The sequence below is a fragment of the Sphaerodactylus townsendi genome, linkage group LG02, assembly GCF_021028975.2.
Source record: "Sphaerodactylus townsendi isolate TG3544 linkage group LG02, MPM_Stown_v2.3, whole genome shotgun sequence".
Lineage (NCBI taxonomy): Eukaryota > Metazoa > Chordata > Lepidosauria > Squamata > Sphaerodactylidae > Sphaerodactylus > Sphaerodactylus townsendi.
The window spans coordinates 66,336,921-66,363,027 of NC_059426.1; the positions used below are offsets into that span (position 1 = coordinate 66,336,921).

Below are 26,107 nucleotides of genomic sequence, written 5' to 3' on the forward strand. Positions count from 1 at the left end.
AACGCTGACCGCTCCGCCAAGCTCTCTTCCGCCGCCGGGAGTTGCTAGGCAACTGACGGGACGCCATTGACTGGCGCATGCGCCGATAACGTCCTCAGCTACTCCCTCCCGTCCGCCAACTCCACTTTTCGCATCCGATTTCTTCCAACAACTCCGAAGTCAGCGCGTTTGTTATGTGAGCCCGCGGGTGGTTCCGCTAAGCTGGGGTACACTTGGAGTCTTGGATTTCAGATCAGGGAGTGTACAAATAGATGGACGGTATTGATGTTGGAAGAGCGCGTTTGCAGCCAAGGAACGCGGGTAGGTGGCGACCCTCTGCTTTGTCCGTGCCAACGGGAGAAGCCGCTGGTGGAGCCTGGTGCAGTTCAAGCCCTTAGCAAGGAAGACCGTTCTGAGTAATAATTCCCCGATAAACGTGCACAGAATCGCACCCTTCTGAATTATTGTGGTTGATATTAAATGAAAGAACAGTTGGGGTTTTATTTTCTCATTGGATTGTTGCTGCACCCCGAGGGGCCGGGGGGCGGGCGGGAGGGCGGGGGGAGAGGATGCATTTCGAGCCATGCGTGCGAAGATGCGACTAAAACAATGGAAAAGGAACTTGTGAATAAAGCTGAAGTGACCGGAGTGTCGCTGATGTAAAAAGGCCGGCACTCCACGTGGAACTGCAAAAGAACTGGTTACCCAACAAATTCAGGCAGTGTGGAAAGACTCCAAAGGAAACCAACAGTTAATACTAAAGCACAGGCTGCTCCTCCTCCTCGATAGTTTATGGTTCAGTATTTATTCAGTATCATCTCTGTGCCATTTTCAATAATTTAAAATAATGACCTAAAATATAACTCAAGAAGAATGAAAAAAACAAACTCAAGCTACTGCAGGGAGGCGGTTCAGGTAGGGTGGTTTGGGATTCCAGACAGGCTCATCTTTCCCTCTGATGCAAGTTTCAGATGGGTATGTAACCTCCAGCTTCTGTGGGTTTCCTGTAGTGGGCAGTACTTGGAATAGGAGCTGCAACAACAATTTTTTAAACAACAAAATGGTTTACTTTTTTTTCTTTACAATTAACACTTTTAAAACTTATCAAACATTTAACGTTACAATTCAAGGTCCTGTTCAGGTTGCATTTCAAGTCCTTCTATTTACAGTCTACTGATATTGCGAAGTCCAAATTCTTCTTTGCAAGTTGGCTGGCTCCTTGAGACTCCAAGGGGGTGATGAACAGGTTGCAACCTGATGAAGGGCTCCCGGAGAACTCTCACCCATTACAACCACAAAAGAAAACCCTGAAACAATAAACTCCAACATTTACAACATAGCAAAAACAACAACTACCTTCCCAGTAGTTCCCAATAATATTGCAATTACCTTAACAAGGTGTTAAGGGCTTATAGAAATCAAGGTCCGAGTCTGGTACCCTTGTCTTCTCCAAAGAGCTCTCTCCTGCAGCCTCTTGCTGCTCTGAGTCTCCACCCCTTACTGGGTCAATTCTGGGCCAACCCATTCTGGGCATGGGGGTTACAGGTACATAATAATACAAGGGGTCTCAAGACTCGGTTGTTTTTATATATGCCTACCCCAGTTTTAAGTGGTATTGCATCCCAAAATCCTGTTAGTGTTCTCTAGATAAAGGAATACATTGACAAGAGAAAGTGGATTGAAATCTGAAATGAATTGCAGAGGGTAGTTGTGTTAGTCCGTTGTACAAGATGGGTACCCTAAACATTAATATTTCAGCACATCAGAACTCTGCTCTGATTTACAAAAACTCAAGCGGAAATAAATGTTAATTTTTAAAAAGCATTTCCATTACTAACAGAAAGAATTAATGTATACAGACATTACTAACTGAGAACTCTTAACTTTAGTAACATTCATTAATTCAAAAGAACATCTAAAATTTTGCAAAATCTTTATAGACACTTGATTATATCAGTGTTACTACTTAAATTGTTAAGCAAATATTTTAACTAAAAGTGTTAATATACCATTATTGATACTATTTTCTAAACTTATCGTATTATTACAAGTCTTACTATATAGTCATATTCTTGTTCAATTTTGTTGTCATTTAAACTTTTGTTTTTTAACCTCTTTGTTAATCTCATTATTAATATAAAAGAGCTTAACACAGATTTTTGAAAATCATTTATAAGCAATAAATGTTAATTTTTAAGGTACCACCTAAACTGTTTTCTAGGGAAATCTGAAGTCAGGGAAATCTGAAGTCAGGGAAAGAGGAGGGGTAGTACATCTGGATTCTAGGTAGCAAGAGGAGCCAAACCTGAGAAAAGATTTTAGTTTAAACTTTCTTTATTATTATTGTAGTGGGACAAATTCCCTTGAGAGGGTGTGGGAGAAATTCAAAACCTCTCCCTGGCAGAGTCTAATGTTGGGATTCCTTTGAAAATTATAGTAGAGTTGGTGTGGTGTCATGATTGGACTTTTACTTTGGAGCTGCAAAAACTTACCGTAGATTTGAATTCCTACTCATCCATGAATCTGAGTAGGTAAAACTGGGCCAATATTTATCTGTGTCTCAGCTCAACCTACTTCAAAGGGTTGTTGTGAGGATCAAATGGAGGAAAGGAGAGCCATGAATGCCACCCACAGCAACTTAGAGGAAGGGAGGGGTAAAGATATAGTAGATTTAGGATAAACAGGAGATCAAAATTTGGGACAGTCATGGATGAAAATGGGTAGGCTCAAGAGGGACACATGTGTGGTAACTGAGAAGAGAATTTAGAGGGAACTGTATCACTGGAAATATGAAATGTGCAGATGCCAGCAAGGCAGTGGCATTTGAGATCTCCTAGAATTAATAGCACTGTTATCTTTTCACTTTCAGGCTAGAAATTCACTTTCTTTCTCCACATTCCCATTATGGAGAAATACCATGTTTTGGAGGTGATTGGAGAAGGTTCCTTTGGAAGGGTATATAAGGGACGTCGCAAATATAGTGCCCAGGTGAGAACAAATGTTGAACAGGGAGAAGCCTGATCGGGCATTTCGGGAGAGGAGTTTTTGAAGACAGCTGTTTAATAAATGTTCCCTGAGCCTGCAATGCTGGTAGTTCTACAATTAGTGTCTCAAAAGCAAAAAGGCAGGAGGAGGGGGTAGAGAAGTAGGTTGGGGGGAAGAAGATGTGCCATGTTTCCAGGTTGCCATTGTTTTGGGGTTTGTTTGTTTGTTTGGCAGGTGGTGGCATTAAAGTTTATCCCCAAAGTTGGTCGATCGCAGAAAGAGCTGAAGAATTTGCAGCGAGAGATTGAGATCATGAGGGGGCTTCATCATCCCAATATCGTACAAATGCTTGACAGTTTTGAGACTGATAAAGAGGTGAGAGTTGGTAGCATTCAAATATGCAGGATAAGAAAAAGTGTTTGTGTGAAAGGTCTATTAGTCAGGCTAAAAGGCCCGGGTGCTTTGGCATCTCATGTCACAAACTAGGTGGTGTTATATTCCCATAAGAATTCAGAAAGTACTTTGGCAGTGCAGAATTGTACCCTTTTCAATTCACTGATTTAAATATAGCTTTGCTTAGGATTGCACAGCAGGTAGAGTGATTCAGGAGTCCGTGGGGATGGTAACTACTTCTCTATTTTGTCTATGAAAGGCTGGTTTGCCAAGTCAGGCCATGAGACTATCGGCTAACTTACTGAAATCTGTCACAGAATGGCCTTTTCTAAAAACTCTGCAGATCTCTTTCACACCCACTTCTGAGGACATTGAAAATATGGTCACTGTTTCCCCTTATGGTGAGTGGCCCTCTGGTTTTTCCCCCCCAAACAGTGCATCTTTTTTAGTGATAGTATTGTGTCCCCCTCATACATTTGTGAAAATGCTCTGATCTTGCATTTCTCCTCCAGGTGGTGGTAGTGACAGATTATGCTGAAGGGGAGCTTTTCCAGATCCTGGAAGATGATGGGAACCTGCCAGAGGAACAGGTAATTGTGACCTGGGGTGAGAGTGAAAAGTAGCTATTTATGCAAGTGCCAGAATGATTGTAGTACGGAAACTCAGGATTTATAGACCCTGCTGTGCCATGAGCTTGAGTAAATGGAATGATCTCATGCTACTGCCTTTATGTGTAAATAGGAAAATGTTATCATGTAGCTGGAGAGGAGTTCTATGATAAGCAGGAGACCATTGCTAGGCCAGAATAGGTCAGTCCAGCTAGAATTATATGCTTATGTCTTGGAATGGGGCTGGTGTCTTTTATTGAGTGACACCAGCTGATGTAACAAGAGGAACAGAAGCTTTGTGCTGAAGGGCTTAATCACAGCTAGTAACTGGCCATTGTTAGGTGCGAAGATTGTCATTTGTCTCTCAGGTTCAGGATATTGCATCTCAGCTAGTTTCGGCACTCTATTACCTGCATTCCCATCGCATCCTGCACCGTGACATGAAACCTCAGAATATTCTGCTGGGGAAAGAGGGTGTGATCAAGCTCTGTGACTTTGGGTAAGTGCCTTAAGACCTCTACCCCTTCACACCCAGTCTTTGAAACTTGCACTGAAAAATCTGCTGTGTTCCTTCTTTCCTGGGAAGGTTTGCCCGTGCAATGAGCATCCATACCATGGTTCTGACATCTATTAAGGGAACTCCGCTGTACATGTCCCCTGAGCTGGTGGAGGAGAAGCCCTATGACCACACAGCTGACCTCTGGTCAGTCGGCTGCATCCTGTATGAGCTATATGTAGGAACACCACCTTTCTACACCAACAGCATCTTCCAGCTGGTCAGCTTGATTATCAAGGACCCCATCAAATGGCCTAAAAACATGAGCCCCAACTTCAAGGTAACTGACTTTAGATGTAGTCTAAGAGTCGCCTCATGGAGAGTGCAGTGATAATTTCTGGGTCTGCATCAATGAAAGAGCAGATAGTTTGAATGGTAGGTCTGCCTGACAGTATGGCAAAGCGGGCTTCCCTTCGGAGAGAGAGAAGAGAGTGCTCAATTGTTAGGTCTCTAGTAATGAGCAAACCCTTATACCGTTTAGTCTTACTCTTGAGAAAGGGCAGGCTGGTGCGAGCAGAATCTTGTGTGTATGATAGATTCGATTTAGTAGCTGGTCAGTAGAAGCCTGTTTGTACTTGAAAGCATTCAAGAAAATTTAGATCACACTCTGAAGCCATAACCAACTTACGCTTCGGTATCTCAGCCAGGTTTCTCCTCTATCTGAAATAAATAAAACTTCTTTGTTATTTTTATACAACACCTGCCTCTGTGGCCTCCATGTTCTACTTGCTCATCATAAAACTTATCTCTATCACTGGTTGCTGCTCATTAATAAGAAATTCTTTTATGTACACTGACATCAGCTGCTGTGTGTCCAGTCTTCTTTTTTCCAATGTTCAGCTGATTTCCACCTGCCCTTGGCTTCCCACTGTATCTGTTCCTTTACCTGCAGTATTTCTCATAATCTTACATTAAACTGGCCCACTGTTGTCTCCTCATGAAATAACAAAGCCCTCTTTCATATCTTCCTGTAGGAATCACAGAGTGGCATACATGGGGATTTTCTCCAGCTTTATTGCAAACAGCAAACTAGTGAGGAAGGGCAGTTAGAGGGAGAGAGAGAGAGCAAGAGACTGGCTGAGTAGTAAATTTAACTCCACTGTTCCTAGTCCTAGTCTAAGAGCCTACTCTGCTTTCTCCCTTCCTATTGATCTGCTAATATTGGAGGCGATTTTCCCTCTAGGTCCTTTTTCAGTTTCTTACATATCCAGTCACACCCAGACAACTCTTCTTATTTTCCTTTTACTCCCAAATTCTGCTTGCCCTAGCATTTTCAATTTCTGCTCAGGTTATACAACCACACCCATTGACATAATTTTGTAACATGCCAATTCATTGTGACTCCTTATCTATTTTCCCCATTTTTCCTGTGGGTTTTTATTTCTCAAATTCTCTCTGGTGCTTCCTTTGCTAATAACCCAGTCTTGGGGGGTGGGGGGAGGTGTGCAATCAGGAAACAACGCGGCCCCTCGCCGATGAGTAGCACCTATGCCAGCAGAGTGGGCAAACAAGGTGGCAAGTGGGCACCACAGAACTGTGTGGTGCTCAATTTGGAAGAGGCTGCCTGCCCCATAATCATAGCAATGTAACTGTGGATGCCATCATGGTAGCAGGTAGACTCAGGATGTTCCTGGGGGTGGAACCAACCTTATTTGACTTCCACCAGGCCTTCAGGCCAGAATGCTCCAGTGTAGACCTCTTCCAAAAGAGTGGCATAAGTTTGTTTTCCCCAGTGGGGGTGTGTGTGTTCAGGTAGCTGGGGCTTCTCTGGGTTTTGCTGCCTTCCCGTGCCACATGGAAGCCCCCTTGAAGTGGCTTGGTTGGCATGGGAGCGGCACTGTCCCTGGCCGCCACAGCTTCTGGATTGGGCAATTAGTGCAACATGACCTTGATGTCACTGTATTACCCTTTCTCAGTGTAGCACCTTTTACCTTCTTCCAGTTTAGGAACTTCAAAGTAGATGCTATTTCAGCCAGTGGGAAGAGTGATTTGAGCCATTTTTGTTCTTGATATCCTCATGTTGAGTTCATGGTCTTTTTTTATACAGGATATGTCTGTCTAATTTTTATCCTGCCCTTCCTTTAAGGAGCCCAGGGTTCTCCCCTCCTCCATTTGATTATCAAAACATCCCTATGAGATAACTTAGACTGAGAGAGAGGCAGATTCCGCATGGGCCAAAAACAGCAGTGTGAAAATGGTATAAAAGGGCTTAAAATTATGTAAAAGGATTTACACCATTTTCATACCACGTCTACACCGCTGTTTTTGGCCCATGCGGAATCCGCCAGAGAGAGAGCTACTGGCCCAATATCACCCAGAGAACTTCAAGGTAGACTGTGGAGTTTAACCTCTTCACATTTTTAGCATTGAGCTCCAACTACTAACAACACTTTCTGTTCAGAACATGGGGAGGTTCTTCAATCAAGTTTCTTATCATGCAGAGAGAGCCCAATATATGGACGGTTGTATGCACATCTGCTCTGTGCAGATGTTTGATTCAACACATGGATGCTGGAAGCAAGGAAAGCATGCATAATCCTCTCCCAACCCAAAATTATTGCCACTTCAGCAATTTCAGTTATATAAATGTCTTCCTTTCTGCCTCTTGTCTTGCCCCATTCTTTTGAGGATTAGACTTGGAAGAGTGTGCTTGTTGAAGGATGTGCTTTAACAAAACTTGCTCTAGTAGTATGATTGGAGTCATCATCAGATTTGTTAATGTGTGGTCTATAATCATGGATTCAAAACTCTCCTTGCATGCCTAGTGCCATTGAGATAAACAAAAGTCGTTTTAATCGATACTAATGTATTACAATCTTTTTTCTTTTTCTCTCTTCTCCTTCCTTTCCTTCTCTTTTTCTTTCCTCCTTTCTTTTCTTCATAATTCTCACTTTTCTTTTTTTCTATTATACTTAAATTTGTAATATAAAAAATTTATTGTACAAAGTCTATATTGCACTAAAGTATTTTTTAAAGAAAAAAAGAAAAACAAAATGCAAGATGCTAAAAATTTGATCAGTCCGTTTAATTGGCTGGCTCAAAGAGTCTCTTCTAATCGTGACTAGAAAATTTCACTGGATCTGAGGCTGTTCTGGTTAACCTACCAATTTGGATTGCAGGAAAGTCTGTGGGTGTGCATGTAACCATCTCCTATTTCTGTGTAGAGCTTCTTGCAAGGCCTGCTGATGAAGGATCCTCGTCAGCGCCTCTCCTGGCCGGAGCTACTCTACCATCCTTTCATTGCTGGGCGGGCCACTGGTGAGTACTGGCTTGCCCTGTTTCCTGCCATTTGCACTAGTCTGACTTTTGCATTTGCTTTTTCTTGCTGGCCTTAGTCCAAGCAAGCCTGTTCATTGATTGGAACCATCTTTTGCAGTGATTGATGACACAGAAGAGCAAGGCATTGTCAATCCCTTCACCAGCAAACTGTCTCCAGAACTGCAAGCCCTGAAAGAACAGCAGACCCACTCTTTGGCCCCTCACAGTGGCCAGTCAAAAATCTTGAGGAAGGCACGGCAGAAGATGGCCCAAGAGGCTCGGAAAAAAGTGAGGAGCGTTTCACTCCCTACTTTGCAGGGTTCCTCAGGGGATGCTAGGACTAAGTTGATGATGCATATCTGATCCCATGCTGCTTGACCTCTTTTAGGAACTGGTGAAAAATAAAACTCCATCTAAGCAAAAAAGTGCCAAAGGAGACCAGTGCCACCTACGCAAAAGCCACTCTAGTGAAGTGTCTACCAAGGAAAGGAGAACAGCCATCAGCACTGGAGAGCAGAGGCACCCTGCTCTCGATGGAAAGGGAACAGAGTGGGAACAAAGAGAACCTTCCCCTACACCTCGGTGAGCAGAAGGAGCTGAGCAGAGGATGAAGGCAGCATGCTGTGGTCTAGTCTCAGGAGGGGGTGTGGTTCAATGATGATTGCATTCAGAAGATTCCAGGTTCAATCCCTGGCATCTCCAGTTGAATAGATCAGTAAATGGTGTGAAAGATCTCCACCTAGACTCTGGATAGCTGGTGGTGGTCAGAGTAGACACTTTGGACCTTGACAGACATATAGTCTGGTGCAGTGTAAAGTGGTCCATGAGTATCAGCTTCTCATTCTTCTTCATGAACAGGGAGAACCGGATCACAGAGGATTATGAAAAAGAGTTTCCAGATGTGAGACCAGAAAGTGGCAAAGTAGAGAAACGAGGCAGGCGTAGCATTGATACTGTGGATTTAGAGACTGAGGTGGGTGTGTGGCCACATGGCGCAGTCCAATGCTTAAGTAGGAAGAAGGTGCCTTCCTAGCTTCCTAATCATTGTGGTCTTCACTGGGTCACTTTTTTTTCTTAGGAACTGGATAGTGACGAGGAGTGGCAACACCTGATAGATGCCACAGATCCTGCTCATGTGCAGCTGAGTACCCCACTGAGTCTTCTGCGGGACACTGCCTTTGTGCAGCGTGTCCGTGTCCGGCTCAAGAATTCTGGTCAGCAAGTGAGTTGTGGTGCCTAAAGGGAACTTGGAGATAGTTCTGTAGGCTGGTCCTTCAGAATATGAATGAGATGATCTTGCAGGAAGGAGGAAAGAATTAGTGGAAATATCGATGGAATCCTTCAACGGCCAACTCCCCTCTTTCAGTTCTAGGCCATTCAGGTAGTATCTGTTGGAATAAGGTGATTTCGTAGACAAAAACATGACGGACAGGTTTGAAGAAATGGGAGAATTTATAGGTATGCGAAAACTGGAGGGGAAGCTGTAGCATGCCACTGACTGAGGTGTTTGCTTGCAAGAATAGGATGTGGAAGCCACAGGTGAAGAATATTTGCTCACTGGTAAAGTTCATACAGTGTATTAATAAGGCCCTAGATTCAATTTTTAGCAATTAAAATTAAAAGATTCTGAGGTAGCAGGGCTGGAAAAAACCATTGCCTAAAACCTTCAGTTAGAATAGACGATAGTGAGCTAGATTGTCTCAGTACAAGATGGTTTCCTACGTTCATAGCAATATATACTTAGCGAATTTTAGATGGCCTGAATGTGCCAGGATGCTGTTAAGAAATAATCGTGAGGTTGTGTGTTACTTCTAGAGTACTTTTGTGGCTGAGATGGGGATATGTTGGGGATATTGTTGTCTATGACACAGCGTTTAACTTGTATTGACAAGCATTGTGTGTTTTTGTATATTGTTGATCCTTACTCCTTGCCCAGGTCCTGGAGGGAATGCTCAAGGGAGCAGCTCATCTTCGTCCTGCTCTCCGTCTCATTGGCAATTTGCTAGATACCCGCTGTGACTCGGAGCTGTTGCATACCTTCTGCAGTGACACAGGACTGTCTCACTTCCTCTCGCAGTTAGTGGGAAGCATCTTGGAGAGCTCCAACATTCCGCTGGTAGGGAAGTGAAGTTCTCTAGAGGGTTAGTTTGCATGAAAAACTTCAATGTAAATAGCAGGCAGCTTTTTTGTATGTACATTTTTAGCTTACTTTATGGAACTATAATAAATGCAAAATATTCAAGTCTTTGTATTGTCGAAGGCTTTCACGGCCGGAATCACTGGGGTGCTGTGTGGTTTCCGGGCTGTATGGCCATGTTCTGGCAGCATTCTCTCCTGAGGTTTCGCCTGCACCTGTGGCTGGCATCTTCAGAGGATCCTCTGTTTATCAGATCCTCTGAAGATGCCAGCCACAAATACTGGCTGAAAATACTCAAGAAGGAAAGAATGCTGCTAAAACTAAACAGCCATGCAGCCCGAGAGAAACCACTTGCTAACCCATGTCAAAGTCTTATTAAGAGGAGAGTGTAGGTCATATTATGTATGTGTGTATGTAATCATACAGTGTACTTAATTTGCTTAATTTTAGTTACAATGTTAGGATGTTTGCAGAGTTCAGGATATTTTGTCAAGAACTGAAATTAGATGGAGCTAGCAAAAGAAGAGGAGGGTTGCATAAAGAGCCTCATCTCCTGACCACTGGTGCCTGAGCTTTTCCCAGATGCTATTTGTGGCTCTGCTAAATTTTTTTGTTCAGTCAGAAGTACTAAAAATGTAAAACTGTAATTATTAGGAAACCAAATTCTTAAATACTAAATTTAGTGCTGTACTGGTTGTTTGCTGTAGCAGGCTTTTATCGGTTTGTGCATCTTTACAGGATATGACACAAAATTCAGCCCATTACATTCAGAACTAGTTTCTCTTCCTCCTCCTTCCAGGGCAAATGATACCAGCAGATATCACTCCTGCTTGAGTCTTGGTTATTTCTTATGCTGCAAGCCAGTTGAAGCCACCCCACCCAATACCACACACACAATTCTACCTCTCTGTCTGCCCCATAGGAGCCCTGGTATGACACACTGCTGTTAGAGTTGATCACAGTGATGTCGGCCTACTTTGCCAGTGATTTCAACCGAGAACAGAGTGGGAAAAAGCAAAGGTAAGTTGCCAGGTGAATGTGGTATGGAGGGGAATTATGCTAGTATCCTGCATTAGCTGCAAGAGAAATTAAGGCAGATTGACACAGGTGGTATAGTTCCACTCTCCTGGTTAATCCTTACGCTGTTTTTTAGTCTGAGGGTTAGGCATGGAAAATGCTGTCTCTAAAAACTGATTTACACATTATGAAGTCCATACAGCAGACATGTGGACTGCTGCCAGTCATGGATCTGGGAGTTCCTTGCTGGGGACTTAATTCTCAGGTATATATGGGCCTCATTTGGACTGGGACCATGACACATGGGGAGGGTGCTTAAGCCTTCCTCCTGCACTGTTTTGGAATCTGAAATGGCCCTGGGAAGTTCCTATTTGTAGCCGTCAATAAGTTTCCCGCAGTGGGGTGAATAGTGGTTTAGTGGGAACTTTACAAGTTATGAAAACGATGTTAGGGAGGAAGCAGAAGTTTACCTCCCCGTATGCTGCAGTTCTGACCTGAACTGAGCCTGGGCATGCCTGAGAGTTTGCAATGCATGTTTAGTTGACAGCCCATGGGTCTACCATATGTGAATCAGCCCTCAATGATTGTCTGCCATTATAGAGGGACTGAGCTGGTCAAAAGATGGGAGATTTGGGATTTCTGTATTAAGCCAGCTGACAGGTAAAAAAGCTTAATTTCCAGTGTTTTAGCACACGTTTCTGTAGTTTTCAGGCATTCCACAGTTCTGCTAGTCACTTTTTAGCCTTGCTGCCCATACTGCTGGCTCAGCCCACAGATCGAGAGTTCAGGCTTCGAGAGCAAAGTCTCAAGGTAAGAGGCCATTCTCTCCTTTTTTCTGATCTATCCAACCTTGTTCTGCTTTAGGATGTCTTCCTTACCCCCTTACTTAAGCGCCACCCTTCATTTCTTTGCTCTATACCGGTATGTGTAAACAAGTGACACTGGAAAACTCTCTGTAGCCTGATGACAACTAAACCTGGGGTTTCTGTATTGCCTTCTCACAGTGATTTGTCCTGGGTCCTCAGTTTGTAGTAATGTAAGAGCCAAACAAGACTTTAGGGACATTTGGAGAACAGTATAGAATAATGATATAGGCATTGGTTTAGAAATATTTGCTAAGGAGATAACCTTTAATAATTTACCAGGACACTTGAAAGCTCTATGCATATATATATATGAAGAAGATAGAGGTCCTTTCAGTTTCTCACTGCAACGTTGGTTGTTCAGTCCCTAAATTTTTTAATTACTCATTTCCTTTGTTTCTCTAGCACTCTTCAGAAGTGATCATCAGGGCTGCAAAGAGCAATTGAGCACAGGGGTAAAGGCCAGGTTCTTACTCCTCCTCTTTGCTTCTTTGTTAATCCAGCCAAAGATCTTATTATATTTAATCATATAATATAATTTAATCATATAATAATCATATAACACATATTTAATCATTGTACTTAAACAATGATATTATTGTTCCGAACAGTTGCTCACATATCTCTGTGCCCATTAAAATGACTCTGATTTCAGTAGCACATCTTCAGTGTTTGGATCTGGGTAGTATTTTCTCCACTTGTTCCCCATCCTACCCCATCTGCATTTTAACAGTGTATCTCCTACCCTCATAGTGCTTTACTTGCTTATGTGACAGCATGGATGCTGCCTGCCCCTCTGTCTCCATTCCCTTCTACATCAGCTTGTTTGAGGATCACCGGCTTCTATTGGACGTTCTCTGCCACGGTGCCAGCTGTGAACAACCAGCCCTAAAAGGTAGTTATAATGCTGTAGAGGAGCTGCTTATTTCAGGGTTGTGCAAAATACCCATGCCTTCAAGAATGTCAAACATTTATTTTTCCATGTTTCTTTGTGGCTGTTAGCAGCCACTGTGTCCTGACTCTCTGCTGCTTATTTCCTTTTTCAATTGTCCTTAATTATGTGGTCCCCATCCATAAGGGATCACACAGAGAATGGGAGACTATCATGGCACCACAGTCATTTTATTTGTTTAAAAACATTGATAACGCACTGTTACCTTTGCTTGAAGAAAGTCTACCACTTAAAAATTACAACCAACTCCAGTGTGGTATAAGCCTTTCAAATTAGAGGATGTGATTTCTAGGAAGTGTGAGGTTCTTTGTGATTCCTTTCGAGCTGCAATCCCAATGGTGAATTTAAAAGCTGCTGACTTTGTACCGTTCTCACTGCCATGGTGTAAATTACTGTAGTAGATAATGTTTTTCCATATCTGCTTGATATGTTAAAATCTTCCTTTTTTTAAAAATGTCCTTTCCATCTACCTCCAACAGGGTCGCAGAAGGAGACAGTTCAGGAACGGAATGAATGCCTGGCAGCAGCATTTACAACAGCTGTGGCTGCATCCTGTGGCATCCCAGGAAGGCATGACACGTGTCATAAGGCCAAAAAGCAGGTGGGAGTTTTCTCTGCGCTTACAGTCCTGCTCAACCAACGGCTCAGCACCCTCAAGTGGTGGTTGCTGGTAATGACCTCACCGGTCACAAGTGAGAACACATGTTCAGTCTTGATCGTAGCACTATCCGGGGGCTCTTGTAGCTATTGCTTGGTATTTTTCACCTTGGAGTTGATCAGAGGCAATTTTGCAGCATGTTTATTTAGGTAGCTATGTCCTTGATACACTTCAGATCTCAGGGGCCAAGGGATTTCATGCTCATAATTCAAAATTTAGTTGCTTTGTGCATGTCACTGCCAAGATTATGAAACTGTATTGTTGTAGCAGACCTCCAAGATCAGTTGACATTTTCAGACTACTGCTATAACAGAAGAGTCCTCTTCTCTCCCTTTGTAGATAGCTACAATTCTTTCAATTCTGACAGTATTAAAAATCTCTCTCCGTGTGTGGGGTTTCCTTGTAGATCTCCCAGCAAATAGCAGAGAGGCTCACTGAGGAAGGTAACCACTTGCTGCCCAAACTCTTTGCAAGACTTGAGCATCCAGCCTTTTCTTTGTCTGGTATAAAGGTAACATATTTGTCTACATTTTTTTCCATTTTTGTGTGGGTTAGAAAAGAAATAGCCAGGTCTCCTTGTCTTTTCATGTAACAGGCCTTATGCAGTCCCTCTTTTCCTCCTGACTGAGGAAGAGAGAAATACTACTGTGGTGATTCCTTCTTCTTCTGTCCTTCCATTGCCCAGGTCCTGTACGCCTGTTGTCATGTCTGTCAGAGTCTGTGCTACCGTGTAGCAACTCAAGAAGTGCTGAGTTCCCTGATCGGTCATCTACAAGGCAAGGTGGGTGCTGTTTGGTGAGAGTGTTAGACTAGGACTGAAAAGACCTGGCTTCAAATCCTTGCTTCCTGTGAAGACTGCTGGATAACCTTGGTAAACTGGTCATTCTCTCACCCCAGCTTTCCTCACAGGATTGCTGTGAGGATAAAATGGGGGAGGGGAGAATCATGTACCCTGCTCCAAGCACCTTGCACAAAGAACAAGATAAACATTCCATGAAACAAATGTTCTTGTTACTTGGAGAGCATGGGTAGACCTCAGCCAGAATTCTTATTACTCAGTACGCACCAAGGGAGAGTGCGGGCCAAACTTGCGAGTCAGATATGGCATTGAGAAGAAGAAAGTTGGGGAGTGAGAGAGCCAGAGTACTGGCCTATTCATGATTTTGTAGAGGAGTGAAGCATTGTGGGAGACACATTGAGTAGCCTCCATTTGGACAGCATTTGCGAAGGAAAGGGGATGGCTCATGAGCACAATGTTTCTGTCTTATTGAAAGGTCCTACTGGCTAATCAAGTGCAGGCTGCCGAAGCCTCCCTGAGACTTCTCTCCCTGCTGATTCTGCAGTTACAGAATCTCCCACCACAGTAAGTGTTCTATCTACCATTCAGATTCCTTCCAGTGGGCCAGCAGATATTTTCCTGTTAGTTCTGATTGGCAAGAAGGGAATGGTCTCCAGCAGGCACCATTCTTGCTAAGGGAGAATGATCCATGCATCTCTGGAGGTTCAGGAGGTTCCTACATATCTCTTATTGCGAGGTCTGACCTTATCACAAAACATGCCTGTTGTCTTGTGGAAACCATAGTATCCATTTGTATTGTAATATACTAGGTGACATAGTGTTGTGTTTAAGCTGTTGGACTAGGACCAATGGAAACCCAGGTTCAAATCCCCACTTGTGCCATGGAAGCTTGCTGAGCGACCTTGGGCCAGTCATACATTCTCAGCCTGGACCCCAGCTAGTATTTTGATTGGAGATGTCCAGTATTCCGGGTCGTGATGCGGAGGCAGGCAGTGGCAAACGCCTCTGTATGTGTCTTGCCTTGAAAACCCTACAGGGTCACCATAGGTCAGGTGTGACGATGGCAAATAAAATGTGCTAGGGAATTTAAAAAAAGGTCACATTACGTTGTATATTCCACTTGGACTATTGATCATTTTGTCCTTGTACTGTTCCTGGGTAGGGCTCATGCAGAACTCCTCTCAGATTTCAGGACTGATCCTCTCAACAGATGTTAAATTTTTGTTTGAATGTGGTTTTTAAAATGCACACATAATGTAATGATTTATTTTTCAGAAAATAGATGGGTTTTGTCTAATTTTTGCCATAGATTTGGGAAGAATAGATGGGCATTTACCCCACTGAAGGTTTGGATGACACTGTATAATAACTTTTGATGCACTGGTATAATAATAGACCAAACTGTGGATGACAGGACCTGAGACCATAAGAATGAATGAAGCTACCTTATAGTGAATCAGATTGTTGGTCTGTCAAGGGCAGTATTGCCCACCCAGACTGGTAGCAGTCTGTTCCCGTGGAGATTTTTCAAATCACCTGCTTCTAGATCCTAAGTGGTCCTCTGGATCACTACCCTCAGACAGTTCTGATCTATTGCTTCACTGTAACACCAGTCGGCAGTATGCCAAATATCTTTTTTGGAGGTCTTATTTGAACAATGCCTTACAGGTGGCCAGCCAAAAGCTGGGTTTCCTAGGATTTTCATGTGAATACCAGAGTCCATTTTTGTCTCTCTCTTGCCATTCTTACCGACTACAGAATCTTGCTTTCATATCAAGACAGCATTTGCAAGAGCTCCTTTTCTAGAAGTGGCAGATGGTTGGAACTGGAGGAGCCAGGAGTTACATAGTTCAAGAAGGCCTTTTTAAAATCTGTGTGTTTCCACTAATGCTATTGCTTCTTGTTATTTTAGGTCAGATACTGTGCTGAAAGAAACCATAGAGCTTTTCAGCCATGTAGCAGCTACCTCTGTTATAGTAAGTCATTCTGCTACTTGACTCTTGGGAAATGTTTTGAAATTCCTGTATTAATGATACCCGCTCAGGGGCCACCTGTGGCTCTTCAGCTCACCCATCTTGTGTGTCAGGGAGTTGGGCATCATTACTGTGGATCCAATATAAAACAGAACTGAACCGTGATGACTATATTAGTGTTATACGGATGTATGGGGTTTTGTGTATGAGGCCAGATCAACGTACGCAGCTGAATGAGGTGATGGAATGGGTCATCCCACTGTCAAATGCTAATCCATAAAACAAAACTCCTTGCAAGTTAAAAAAAATGGCACAGTGAGTGGCTCTAACTACCTGTTACCCTGCCAAGCTAGAGTAAAATTTGAAAATAACTTTTAATAAAGAGAAGCATTTGGATCTAGCCTAAAATAATTCTGGAATGCTCAAAAGCTAGCACAATGTTCTTGTATCTGACTTGCAAGACCTTCCCCTCACTCCAGATACAGATGAGTTGGCTAAGGTTACACAGTAGTTGGGACAGACAACTCTACATGTTCAGGGGAACTCTGATAATTTAAAGGGTAACATTATGATGATGCATTATTGTTTGTGTATGCTTGATGTGGTGCACAGGACACAGAGTAGTGATGTGACTCTTTTGGATGATGGGAATTGCCAATGTGGTTCTTTGCAATCCACATAGTGAGTACAATAGTCCTATATAATGCATGACTCTAGGCCAGATGGACATGATCTGTTACCACCTAGCTATAGACATTGTACTTTGGAGCAACTTACCATACACCTGGTGGGAGCTTCCTCTCTGTGCTGCTGAAGCATTGCTTTTCCACAATTACATTTTACGAGGCACATGAGATATTTCTTTAGCTTCTTTAAAATATTTGTTATCCTGTTATCAGATATTCCTGAGGCAGCTTAGTTACAGATAGCATGTCACACTTAATGCAGTGCTGTATTTGCCATAAAACAAGAAAAATCTGTTCTGATAGGCAAGAACCTACTGAATGTTTACTAAAAAAGTCCTGTTAATAAAAAATAAGTTGTGTTTCTGTATACAACTGTCCCTTTAATTTCCCCTTGCATTTTTTAAAAGTAGAATTCTACTTTCCAGCTTATTTTTTTAACTCAGTGGGTTTTGGGGGGGATGGGGGAGTCAGAGTGTTTATAGCCAAGGCAACTACTCCTTAGAAAAAATAAGCAGCAATTGCCTTGGCTGCAAGATGTCAATTAAAGTCCCCATACACAGGAAGCAACTAATTAAGGGCCAATTCAGAAATGACACAGCTATGCCAAACTAACGGGAAGAAGATAATCCAAGAAACCTGAAGGGGGGAAACGTTTAAAGGGACAGAAGCCCTAGGTAATATTGGTGGCTGTTTGCCAATCCACGCAGAGAGGCTTGCACTATGATTGCATTTTAAGTCAGAACAGTTCTCATAAATCTGATCAAAAATGGGAAAAAAACTAAGAAAACTCTGAAATGCAAAAGGTTATCAATGTTTTTGTCTGGTTCCACTATAGAACTGTGAATAATGTCCATTCCAAATTAAATGGCTAATGTGAAAGAAGACTTCATTTTCTGTAACTACAAGAAAATGGGTGTCCTGCTCTATCTGAACCAGTTGGAGGGATCACAAATCAGGCTCCATGGGTTGTGAAGAACACAGATCCACTGTTCTCATTCAGCGTGGTAAAGACTTACAGGTCATCTTGGGCTACAAGAAAGTGGAAGTGTGGCTGTTCCTGTACCTTATTGGAGGCATCACAGTTGGATTTCTCTAAACTCTGTGGGGGTAAAACAATCTTGGGGTTCTCATGTTGAGTCTAAGAGTCAGATCCACATCCACTACCAAGAAAAGTGCCATTTGACTTGTACTCTAGGATGATACCAAGTCTCCCTTCTCGTGCAGAGTGCTGCAGGACTGCTACTGACCCACCTCATCCAGTATGGTGCTGCTGTGAAACTCAGGCGAGAAGAGGCCTTTGCAGCGATAACTGCTGCACTCACAGAGCCTGCAGAGGTAAGGCACCAGCTCTAACAAGAAAGATATGCCAGGGCACAGAGCTGGGTATATTATGGCCATTGTCTAGTATTTTGGCTGCTTAACCTTGCCTTAAAATGTCTTCCAGCTGTGCTTGCCACCTCCCATGGAAGCTGGTTTCTATGATGGACTGATACTCTTGCTACTTCAGTTCTTAAGCCAGGTATGGGCTTTCTTTAATGTCACAAGGAGCGCTGCTTCACATTCTTTAGAAGATGTGCACAAGTGCTACAGGAAGTCTGTGTGGAATGCGTGGGAATGCTTTTGTGGCTGGCTCTTCCTTGAGAAGTATGAGGCAAGACAAGGAATATATTCAGTACTGCAGCTTGTGATGATATCATCACTCAGGCTGTGCCTTCTTGCTCATGGATTTCCTCAGAAACTGCCCTGTCCACCACTGGAGAGACAAATGCATCAAAGGAGAAGATGGAGGCAATATGCGACCTACAATTAAAACCCCACAGTTCGCTGCTGATTCAGTTCCTGGGTTTCTGGGCACACATGGTACTTCAGCTAAAAGTGCTTGGATACAAGCAGCAGTTTGGCCTGTTCCGAGTTCCTAGCTGAACTCCCTCATTCTTGCTTTTTAGTTGGAGGAGATCTAAACACCCAGCCTAAAAAGATGGCTTCTGATAGAGGGATGAGATGATGGGACTTGTCTGAGTGAAAAGGACGTACCTGTGGGGTAAAATTTCCACACTAGGTCAAATCACAAGCTGCCATGCAACGTGTCACTTTTCTGGCCTGTCTCTTTCTTTTGACAGGAAGATGCAGCCGTGATACGGGAATTCACTGGGTCAGACCTTTGGAGCATTGTGTGGCATCGCTTTGCCATGGTGCTGCACTTGACCAGTGGGGCACCGGTAATGGAAGGTGAGACCCCAAGAGTTGGCCAGCATGCACAAGAGCCAGAGTGGAACCTCATCTCACCACAAGGTACAAAGCTGGTCTTTTTCTTGGTGGGAAAACCCTGAATTACCTGTAACTTTGTTCTGTGCCTGGCCTCCAAGGTGTCTCTATCCTCTTGCTTTGTTGACGATGGAACCTGAGGGATTCCAATCTTTACAGTGCTATATTAAGGAGGCCCACTAGCCCTCCAAACCTGGTTATGAAAGTCAGGCATGCGTGGGTGAGCGGGTGACGGGGGATATTGATCAAACACACTCTTCATTCTTTCCTGTAGGAACCTTGCTGTTCCTCAGCTTAGTTCTCCACATCTTTCAACGTGAACCTCATCAAAGTCTTCTCCAGCTGGCTCAGCCCAATGGAGTTATCATGGCAACCCTCAACAAACTGCTTAGTCTTGACTACCTGGAGACCCTGGCACAGACGTGAGTTCTGGACAGTCCAAAGTAGAGCTATGGAAAGAACAGAATGAGCACAGTAGTGGAATGCTACAGGTTCAGATATTTGTGGAGCGGGAAAATAATGGCATAGCAAGAAAGGACCCTTCAAGAGTCCATATCTAACACAGCCATTGTCCCACCTCCCACCTTGGTCTACACTCTGGAGCTTCCCTGTGGCTGTTCTAGACACTGAAATTACAGCAGTGTGTTGTACAGAGACCTATTTCCTGCACTGCAGTTTCTGTAGGTGCCTGGAAGTCATTACTGTTGTATGATCTTAGTTAACATGGACATCTGATCTTTACTCACTGTTGATTCCCTCTCCCCCAGGCAAATGCGAGAAGATGGTGATCCAGATCTAGTATCTGCTGTTGTGCTCCAAGTCTGCCAACTCTTCTGTTTCCCATTTGCTCTTGATATACACCCTGAAACCTTAGAACTGATCATGACAGGTCTGAGAGATTTTGAGATCCCTGCTCAGTTGCTCCAGGTAAGCTTCCTTGCTTCATATCAGTTATTGGAACCACAGAAAAGGGATGCCAAGAAGGAGGATCTCATCTTTTGCCCTTATGGTGTCCCAGGGATGCAACCTCTGCATGGGCCAGTCTAGCTGCTTGGTTCAGAATAAAAGAGCATCTTTCACCATAATTCATGAAGGCTGCATTTATGGAAGATACACCCCCAAAAAACTGATTTTTATGACACAGTTTTTATCCCTATGCCAGAAATTGTCCTGGATACTGGGGAAGGATAAAATGCTCTTCTTATAAAAGGGAACTGATATGGAATCTCATTGGGCATCCTCTACCATGACACCGCTTCCCACAGTTCATGCACTAATCTACTCTCTCCCCTTTTAGGTCTGCATTCACCATCTTCCCTTTGTGGACACTGAACTGCCATTGAGTCTTCTGTGCCACTTAGTGCTGACTGACGAGGGAGTCATTGAGCAAGTGATGAGAACGGCTGCCTCTGCGCATGCCATTGCCTTCATGTCAGCCGTTTTGCTATCTGACCAGGTTGCCCTCATTGTAGACCTGCTCTCATTACTCACTCACGTAGCCCGTGCTAGTGCAATGCATTTGCCTTTCCTGCAGCAATTCCTGTGTGGCTCTGACAGGGCCCCTCCACTACTAAGCCGTCTTTTGTGTCACCAGGAGCACCTAGTCCGTGCCAGAGCCTGTAGCTTTGTGGGCAACCTGTTGCGACATGGACAGGACTTTCCTCATCTTCTGCAGGTTGGGCTGTTGGAATATTTGCTGCAGTGTCTTAGAGATGAGGATGACCATGTGCGCCGGTCAGCCAGCTTTGCTGTTGGAAATGTAGCCTACCACACTGGACCCTTTCTGCAGCACCTTAGCAAAGCTGTTCCCTGGGTTGTCCGACTCCTGGGTGATCCTGTAGCCAAGATTCGTTGCAATGCAGCATCAACACTGGGGAACTTGGGCCGGCAGTCGACGGAACTGGGCAACTTGCTGATTCAGAGCAGAGCCCCTGATCTTCTGCTGGACATGGCCTGCCATGACTCCCAACCAGCTGTGCAAGAGGCAGCACTCATTGCCCTCCAATCCATTGGCCAGCAGCCCAAGATCCACCAGGTACTGGCTCCTTACCAGTTTCTCAACTGTAGAGGTGGGAGCAGTAAGAGCTGCCAGCCAGCTGGCAAATGGACCTGTCCAACCACCAGTCAAGTAATCAGTTAACCAGTTCCAACAGACTAGCGCACAGGTGTCGAACTCGCGGCCCTCCAGATGTTATGGACTACAGTTCCCATCATCCCCTGCCAGCATGCTGGCAGGGGGTGATGGGAACTGTAGTCCATAACATCTGGAGGGCCGCGAGTTTGACACCTATGGTCTAGTGTATATTGTGGAACTCACTGCTATTAGACTACTAGAGCCTGTGAATCATGTGAGTGGAGAATTTTTTAAAAATCCTGGTTAAGTACTAGAACCAGCTCCGGGGATGGGACTGAAAGGAAAAATTACACTGACAGGATTGGATCTACCAGAGGAGTTTAGGAAAGGTGTGGATGTAATGGATTTGATTGTGCTGTTTGTCCTGAAACTCTTCTTTAGTGCATGGGAGAGCCAAACACACCACAGCATTCGAGGCCAGGGGAGGGGGGGGATCTGAAGCAAAAGAAGGTAGTACAGTTCAGTTGCCACTTTTCTCCTCTTCCACTGCTGTAAGCCACAAACAGAAGAGAGGAGGGGGGAAGAAATCTTTGACTCCACCTGGATGTTGCAGTTTTCCTGTCCCTGTGGTGTGCTTTGCTTGCCATGGTTTCTTAGTCCTCAGGGAGGAGTTCCTCAGGAAAAATGATAGGCAGGGAAAGTGTTCCAGTAACACCTTCCATAAACCTTTCTGGTTCTGGGTTCACCCACTGGTTTTTGATAAAAAGCTGAGGAACTTCTTCAGCCTTTGATTACTATTATATGATCTCACTGAAGGAAAGGACCCTAGACGACAACGAGAAGAGCTGTGTTTTTTTATGCTGCTGCCTGAAAAATGCCCTATGGGGGTGGGACCTTTCTTCCATCCTGCCTAACAGTTCTATGATGGGCTTCCAAGAAGCATGGAGTGCCACAGGGCAGATATCCCTTGCGTAAGATGTAGCTAAGCTTGTTTTATGACAGCTAACCATTTCATTTTCTTTCCTGATCATAAGACTTTAATCATATTTTCCTATTTCAAGGAACCCCATTCCTTGGCACTCTTCTTTGTACCTAACAGCCAAGACACTACAAAGCTTTATTTGAAACATTCAACTTGTATTTCGTAGATACTGGCATAGTGGTCCTGAATAGTAAGCGGTTTTGGTGGGCAAACTGATTATGTGAAGGTGCAAAATTGATTTACTATGTTATGCACACAATCTGCTTTCTAGGTGCTGGTGTCACTCCGAGCGAGTGAGAAGCTGGAGGTGCTTTCCCATAATGAGTCTCAAGCTGCTGCCTGTAGCAGCCCTCCTTCATCAATGACACACTGCAAAAAATTGATCCGCCTCCTGCAGCCCACACAGAGTGCCTGAGAACTGAATCTTTCATGTGCTTGAACTCAATGGAAGTATAGTCTCTTTAACTGGAGTTAGAAGAAGCCACCCAAGAAGTATCTGCATGTTGTTCTATGGCATCTAAAAAGAAGTGTTCCAGTTTTTCCATTACAGTCAGGACCCCACCCTAGATGCCTTCTCAAATCAACAGGCCCTATATGAATCCTACCTGGGTCTTCTCCCCATTGTGAACCAGCCTGTAGAATGGGACATTAGCTTCTTACCTGAACAGGCATAGCAATGTTTTCATTCATTTCTGTGATTTTCTTCTGATTTTGGTAAGTCTCCATCTTGTAATATGAGAATGCCAGTCTTCGCCTTGAATAAGGCAAGTGGGCATTTAGCAACTATCTTTTGCTCTGAAGTGGTGAAGTGAGGGCAGTATTCCTTTCTTTGCTTTGAATTTTGTAGATTTACTTGTGGGGCAAAAGCTAGCAGGCATTTTGTGTCTCAGCACTTCCTTCCTGCTGTATGCTACCACACTATCTCTGTCATTTGCGGACCAAAGTGTTTACTATTTCTCATTTGTATTAAAAGCAGATTTTTCAGAAATGTGCCTGCTTGCATGTGTGCCCTAAAAGAAAGGTGTTTAATACGACAGCCAGAATCGTATTAATTCATGATGTTCTGCAATGATAAAATATTGTGTAGAAAGAAACAATATATTGAATAGAAAGAAATTATCTACATAATCTGAACAGTTACTTCCAAAAATGAAAATGTTACAGTCAGGCAGAAGGGGTTAAGGCCCTTTTTGCATAAACAGGAAGAATGGAGGTTGACACTGTTCCAAACAAGGAACGGAAATAGTGCTCTGTTCACAAGCTTGACAAATTCCCTTTCTGATTTCAAAGTGCTAAACACTGACTTCTCATACTCTTTCCTTTCCACCAATCATGGGGGAAGCCTTGCTTGTTGGAGCAAAAGCTGATACCTTCAGATTCTGTTTGATCTTCGGTACTGCGCTGGTTTTAGGTTGCTTGGGCCACCCAACTCTGGTGGTGTCTGCTGATTCAGACAGATGATGCATAATGCAGAGCCCTTAGGGGATGGGGCGGTCTACAAATACAATAATAAATAAATAAATAATAAAAAATATTGCTTAATTCTGATTGCCAGACCATGTAAACTGGCTTCTGGGCAGAGCAGTATAAATGTATCTGAACAGCAGCATTCAGATCTCATTGCCGATACAAGGTAGTGATATATAATTCCCAGGGTTGACTTTCTGGAGTAGTAGGTGTAACAGCCAAAAACTAAAGAGCAACGAAACTTGGCTGGCCCGTCTGAATAGGAAGCCACATTGGCCAAGGTTTTTGAGACGAACAAAACATTCTAGGGCAGTCATGGCGAACCTTTTCGAGACCGAGTGCCCAAATGGCAACCCAAGACCCACTTATTTATTGCAAAGTGCCAACACGGCAATTTAACCTGAATACTGAGGTTTTCATTTAGAAAAAACGGTTGGCTCCGAGGCGTGCATTACTCAGGAGTAAGCTTAGTGGTAGAAGGTGGCTTTGCTTTGAAGCAACCGTGCAACTCTTCCAACGGGTGAATCACGACCCTAGGAGCTTAACAGGGTTACCTACACTGCTTCCTCAAAACTAGGTCTTAGGTTTAATGCTAATAATCGAGCCCGGCAGCCCAGGCCAGCCTAGATGTGGGGGTGGGGGGGGACTCTGTTTGTGCGTGCCCACAGAGATGGCTCTTGAGTGCCACTTCTGGCACCCATGCCATAGGTTTGCCACCACTGTTCTAGGGACAGAGAACAGAATCCACAGTATACTAATGTTGCTATCAGTACCACTGCTCTCCCCCACCCCCCATTTTGTTGGGGAAACAAAAGGTTGACATCTTTGGAGCTGCTTTGGATCGTCCATGCTACAGAACCAACTTCTGTTTTTTGTGGGTAATTTGTGTGGTAACTACTGAGGCATCAGTTGCTAATTTCTTACCTTCTGAAGCAAAAGCCAAATACAGATGTGTGGAAAAATGTATTTTTTAGAGGTTTGGACTGACCAGACTTTCACCTTGGTTTAAGAGGTTTTCTCCCTCTTGGCAGAGATGGAGTCAATTGCTCCCCACCCTCCCCTCAGCTGCGCTTTAGAAATGCTAATAGCTTAGTGGCAGGAGACAATGGCATGGTCAACTTACCCCCCCCCCCCCGCAAGAAAGGCAGAGACGGAGCAAAGGGAAACTGTGCCCAAGGCGCACACGCATTGTGCCCCTGCCGCAGCGTTGCCCACCCCTGCCCTGGAATACCACGCTTCTTCAATGGCCCAGGCATGCCTCCGCTGCTGCTCTGCCTGGGGTGTTGCCCCCTGCCCCACCCCGCGGACGCTACACCACTGAGGAAAGGTGACATCTATCAGGGAACAAAGGTTTGGAGGTTGAAAATCCTGTAGAAGTCTTTTCCTGAAGACCTTAGGAAAAGCTCCTTTCATCTGCCCATGGTAAACAGATGATAGAGCCCCCTAGCATAGGGTCTCTTTTGTGCTGATTCCATCTAGGAAGAAGGATGTCTTCTTCCTGAACTCCTGCTGAAGGCAACCATTATCATAAGGGGGTTTCCAGGCCTGAACCTTCCAGAACCCCTGTAACTTTAAATTGGCAAACCTTACTCTCCCAGTAATGCACAAGTGTAATAAGCTGGCCAAATAGTAACCAGATGCTGGGTAACGGGAGTCACAGGCACGAGGTGAGGCCTTAGAAATGAAGGGAAACTGGGAGCCTTGGCCCCCTCAGTGGGCAACTTCTAAAAAGCCTAGGTGGTAGTGGTAGGTGAACAGAGAGGGAGAGCAGAACCCTTCAGAGGGTAGGAAAGAACAATACCTGCAGGCCAATACCGTTCCATCACAAGGTGTAATGAGGACAGAAAGCCCCAACGAGGGCAATTTGTTAAAAGCTGTATAGTTTGTTTCAAAGATCCAGCAATAATTCTGGCATGTTGTGACTGAATGACATACAAGTTCTGTAGAACATGACTATTTAGCCCTCCGCGTACTGCCTTAGTCGTCTCCCTTCCGCTCACCCAGCCGGCTTAGTACCCCATTGCTCAACTCAAGGCAGTAACTGTGCTTTTGATAGTCCCACATTATGCTACTGTTGCTGTCAGTATACTGCTCCTCACTGTTGTGTAGGAAATCTGTCACAGCTTTGAATGAAAGCAGTTGGACAAATGTATGAAGCTGATATGCAAGAGAAATAGCACAAAATAGCTGTGGTGTGTTGCTTTTGTTTCATGTTAATCAAATAGCGTTCAAAGGCCAACTACACACGGGGAGGTTCCTGCAAGTTCAAAGATAACTGGCCAATGAGTCTTTGTTTTGGGGCATGTTCAGCATTACCGCCCACTGCCTTGTTTGCAGCAGAGCAGGCATTACCCACCAGATGGCTTTCTGATTGCATCCGGTATGTGTGTGTGTGTGTATGAGATGTTTTGCAGGGTTTTTTTTATCGTGCATGCTGCGTCCTTTAATTTTTAAT

General features: G+C 44.1%; 1 protein-coding gene across 2 annotated transcripts; it reads left to right on the top strand.

Annotated features, from left to right (window-relative positions):
- The first annotated feature begins 238 nt into the window (after positions 1-238).
- Positions 239-23,173, top strand: STK36 (serine/threonine kinase 36). Of its 2 annotated transcripts, none has more exons than XM_048486308.1 (27): positions 239-300; positions 2,849-2,967; positions 3,199-3,339; positions 3,870-3,947; positions 4,334-4,464; positions 4,552-4,801; positions 7,686-7,779; positions 7,898-8,067; positions 8,168-8,361; positions 8,638-8,752; positions 8,858-9,001; positions 9,716-9,895; positions 10,839-10,936; positions 11,638-11,743; positions 12,550-12,691; positions 13,225-13,349; positions 13,813-13,917; positions 14,092-14,187; positions 14,681-14,769; positions 16,118-16,181; positions 18,089-18,199; positions 18,309-18,383; positions 18,985-19,156; positions 19,404-19,551; positions 19,897-20,056; positions 20,427-21,164; positions 22,457-23,173. In XM_048486308.1, the coding sequence occupies exons 2-27, from the start codon at positions 2,884-2,886 to the stop codon at positions 22,598-22,600; spliced, it is 3,954 nt and encodes a 1,317-aa protein (XP_048342265.1). In that variant the 5' UTR covers positions 239-300; positions 2,849-2,883; the 3' UTR covers positions 22,601-23,173. The 2 variants fall into 2 exon arrangements, with proteins under 2 accessions (XP_048342265.1, XP_048342266.1); XM_048486309.1 differs by having other exon boundaries at positions 13,228-13,349.
- The last annotated feature ends 2,934 nt before the right edge of the window (positions 23,174-26,107 follow it).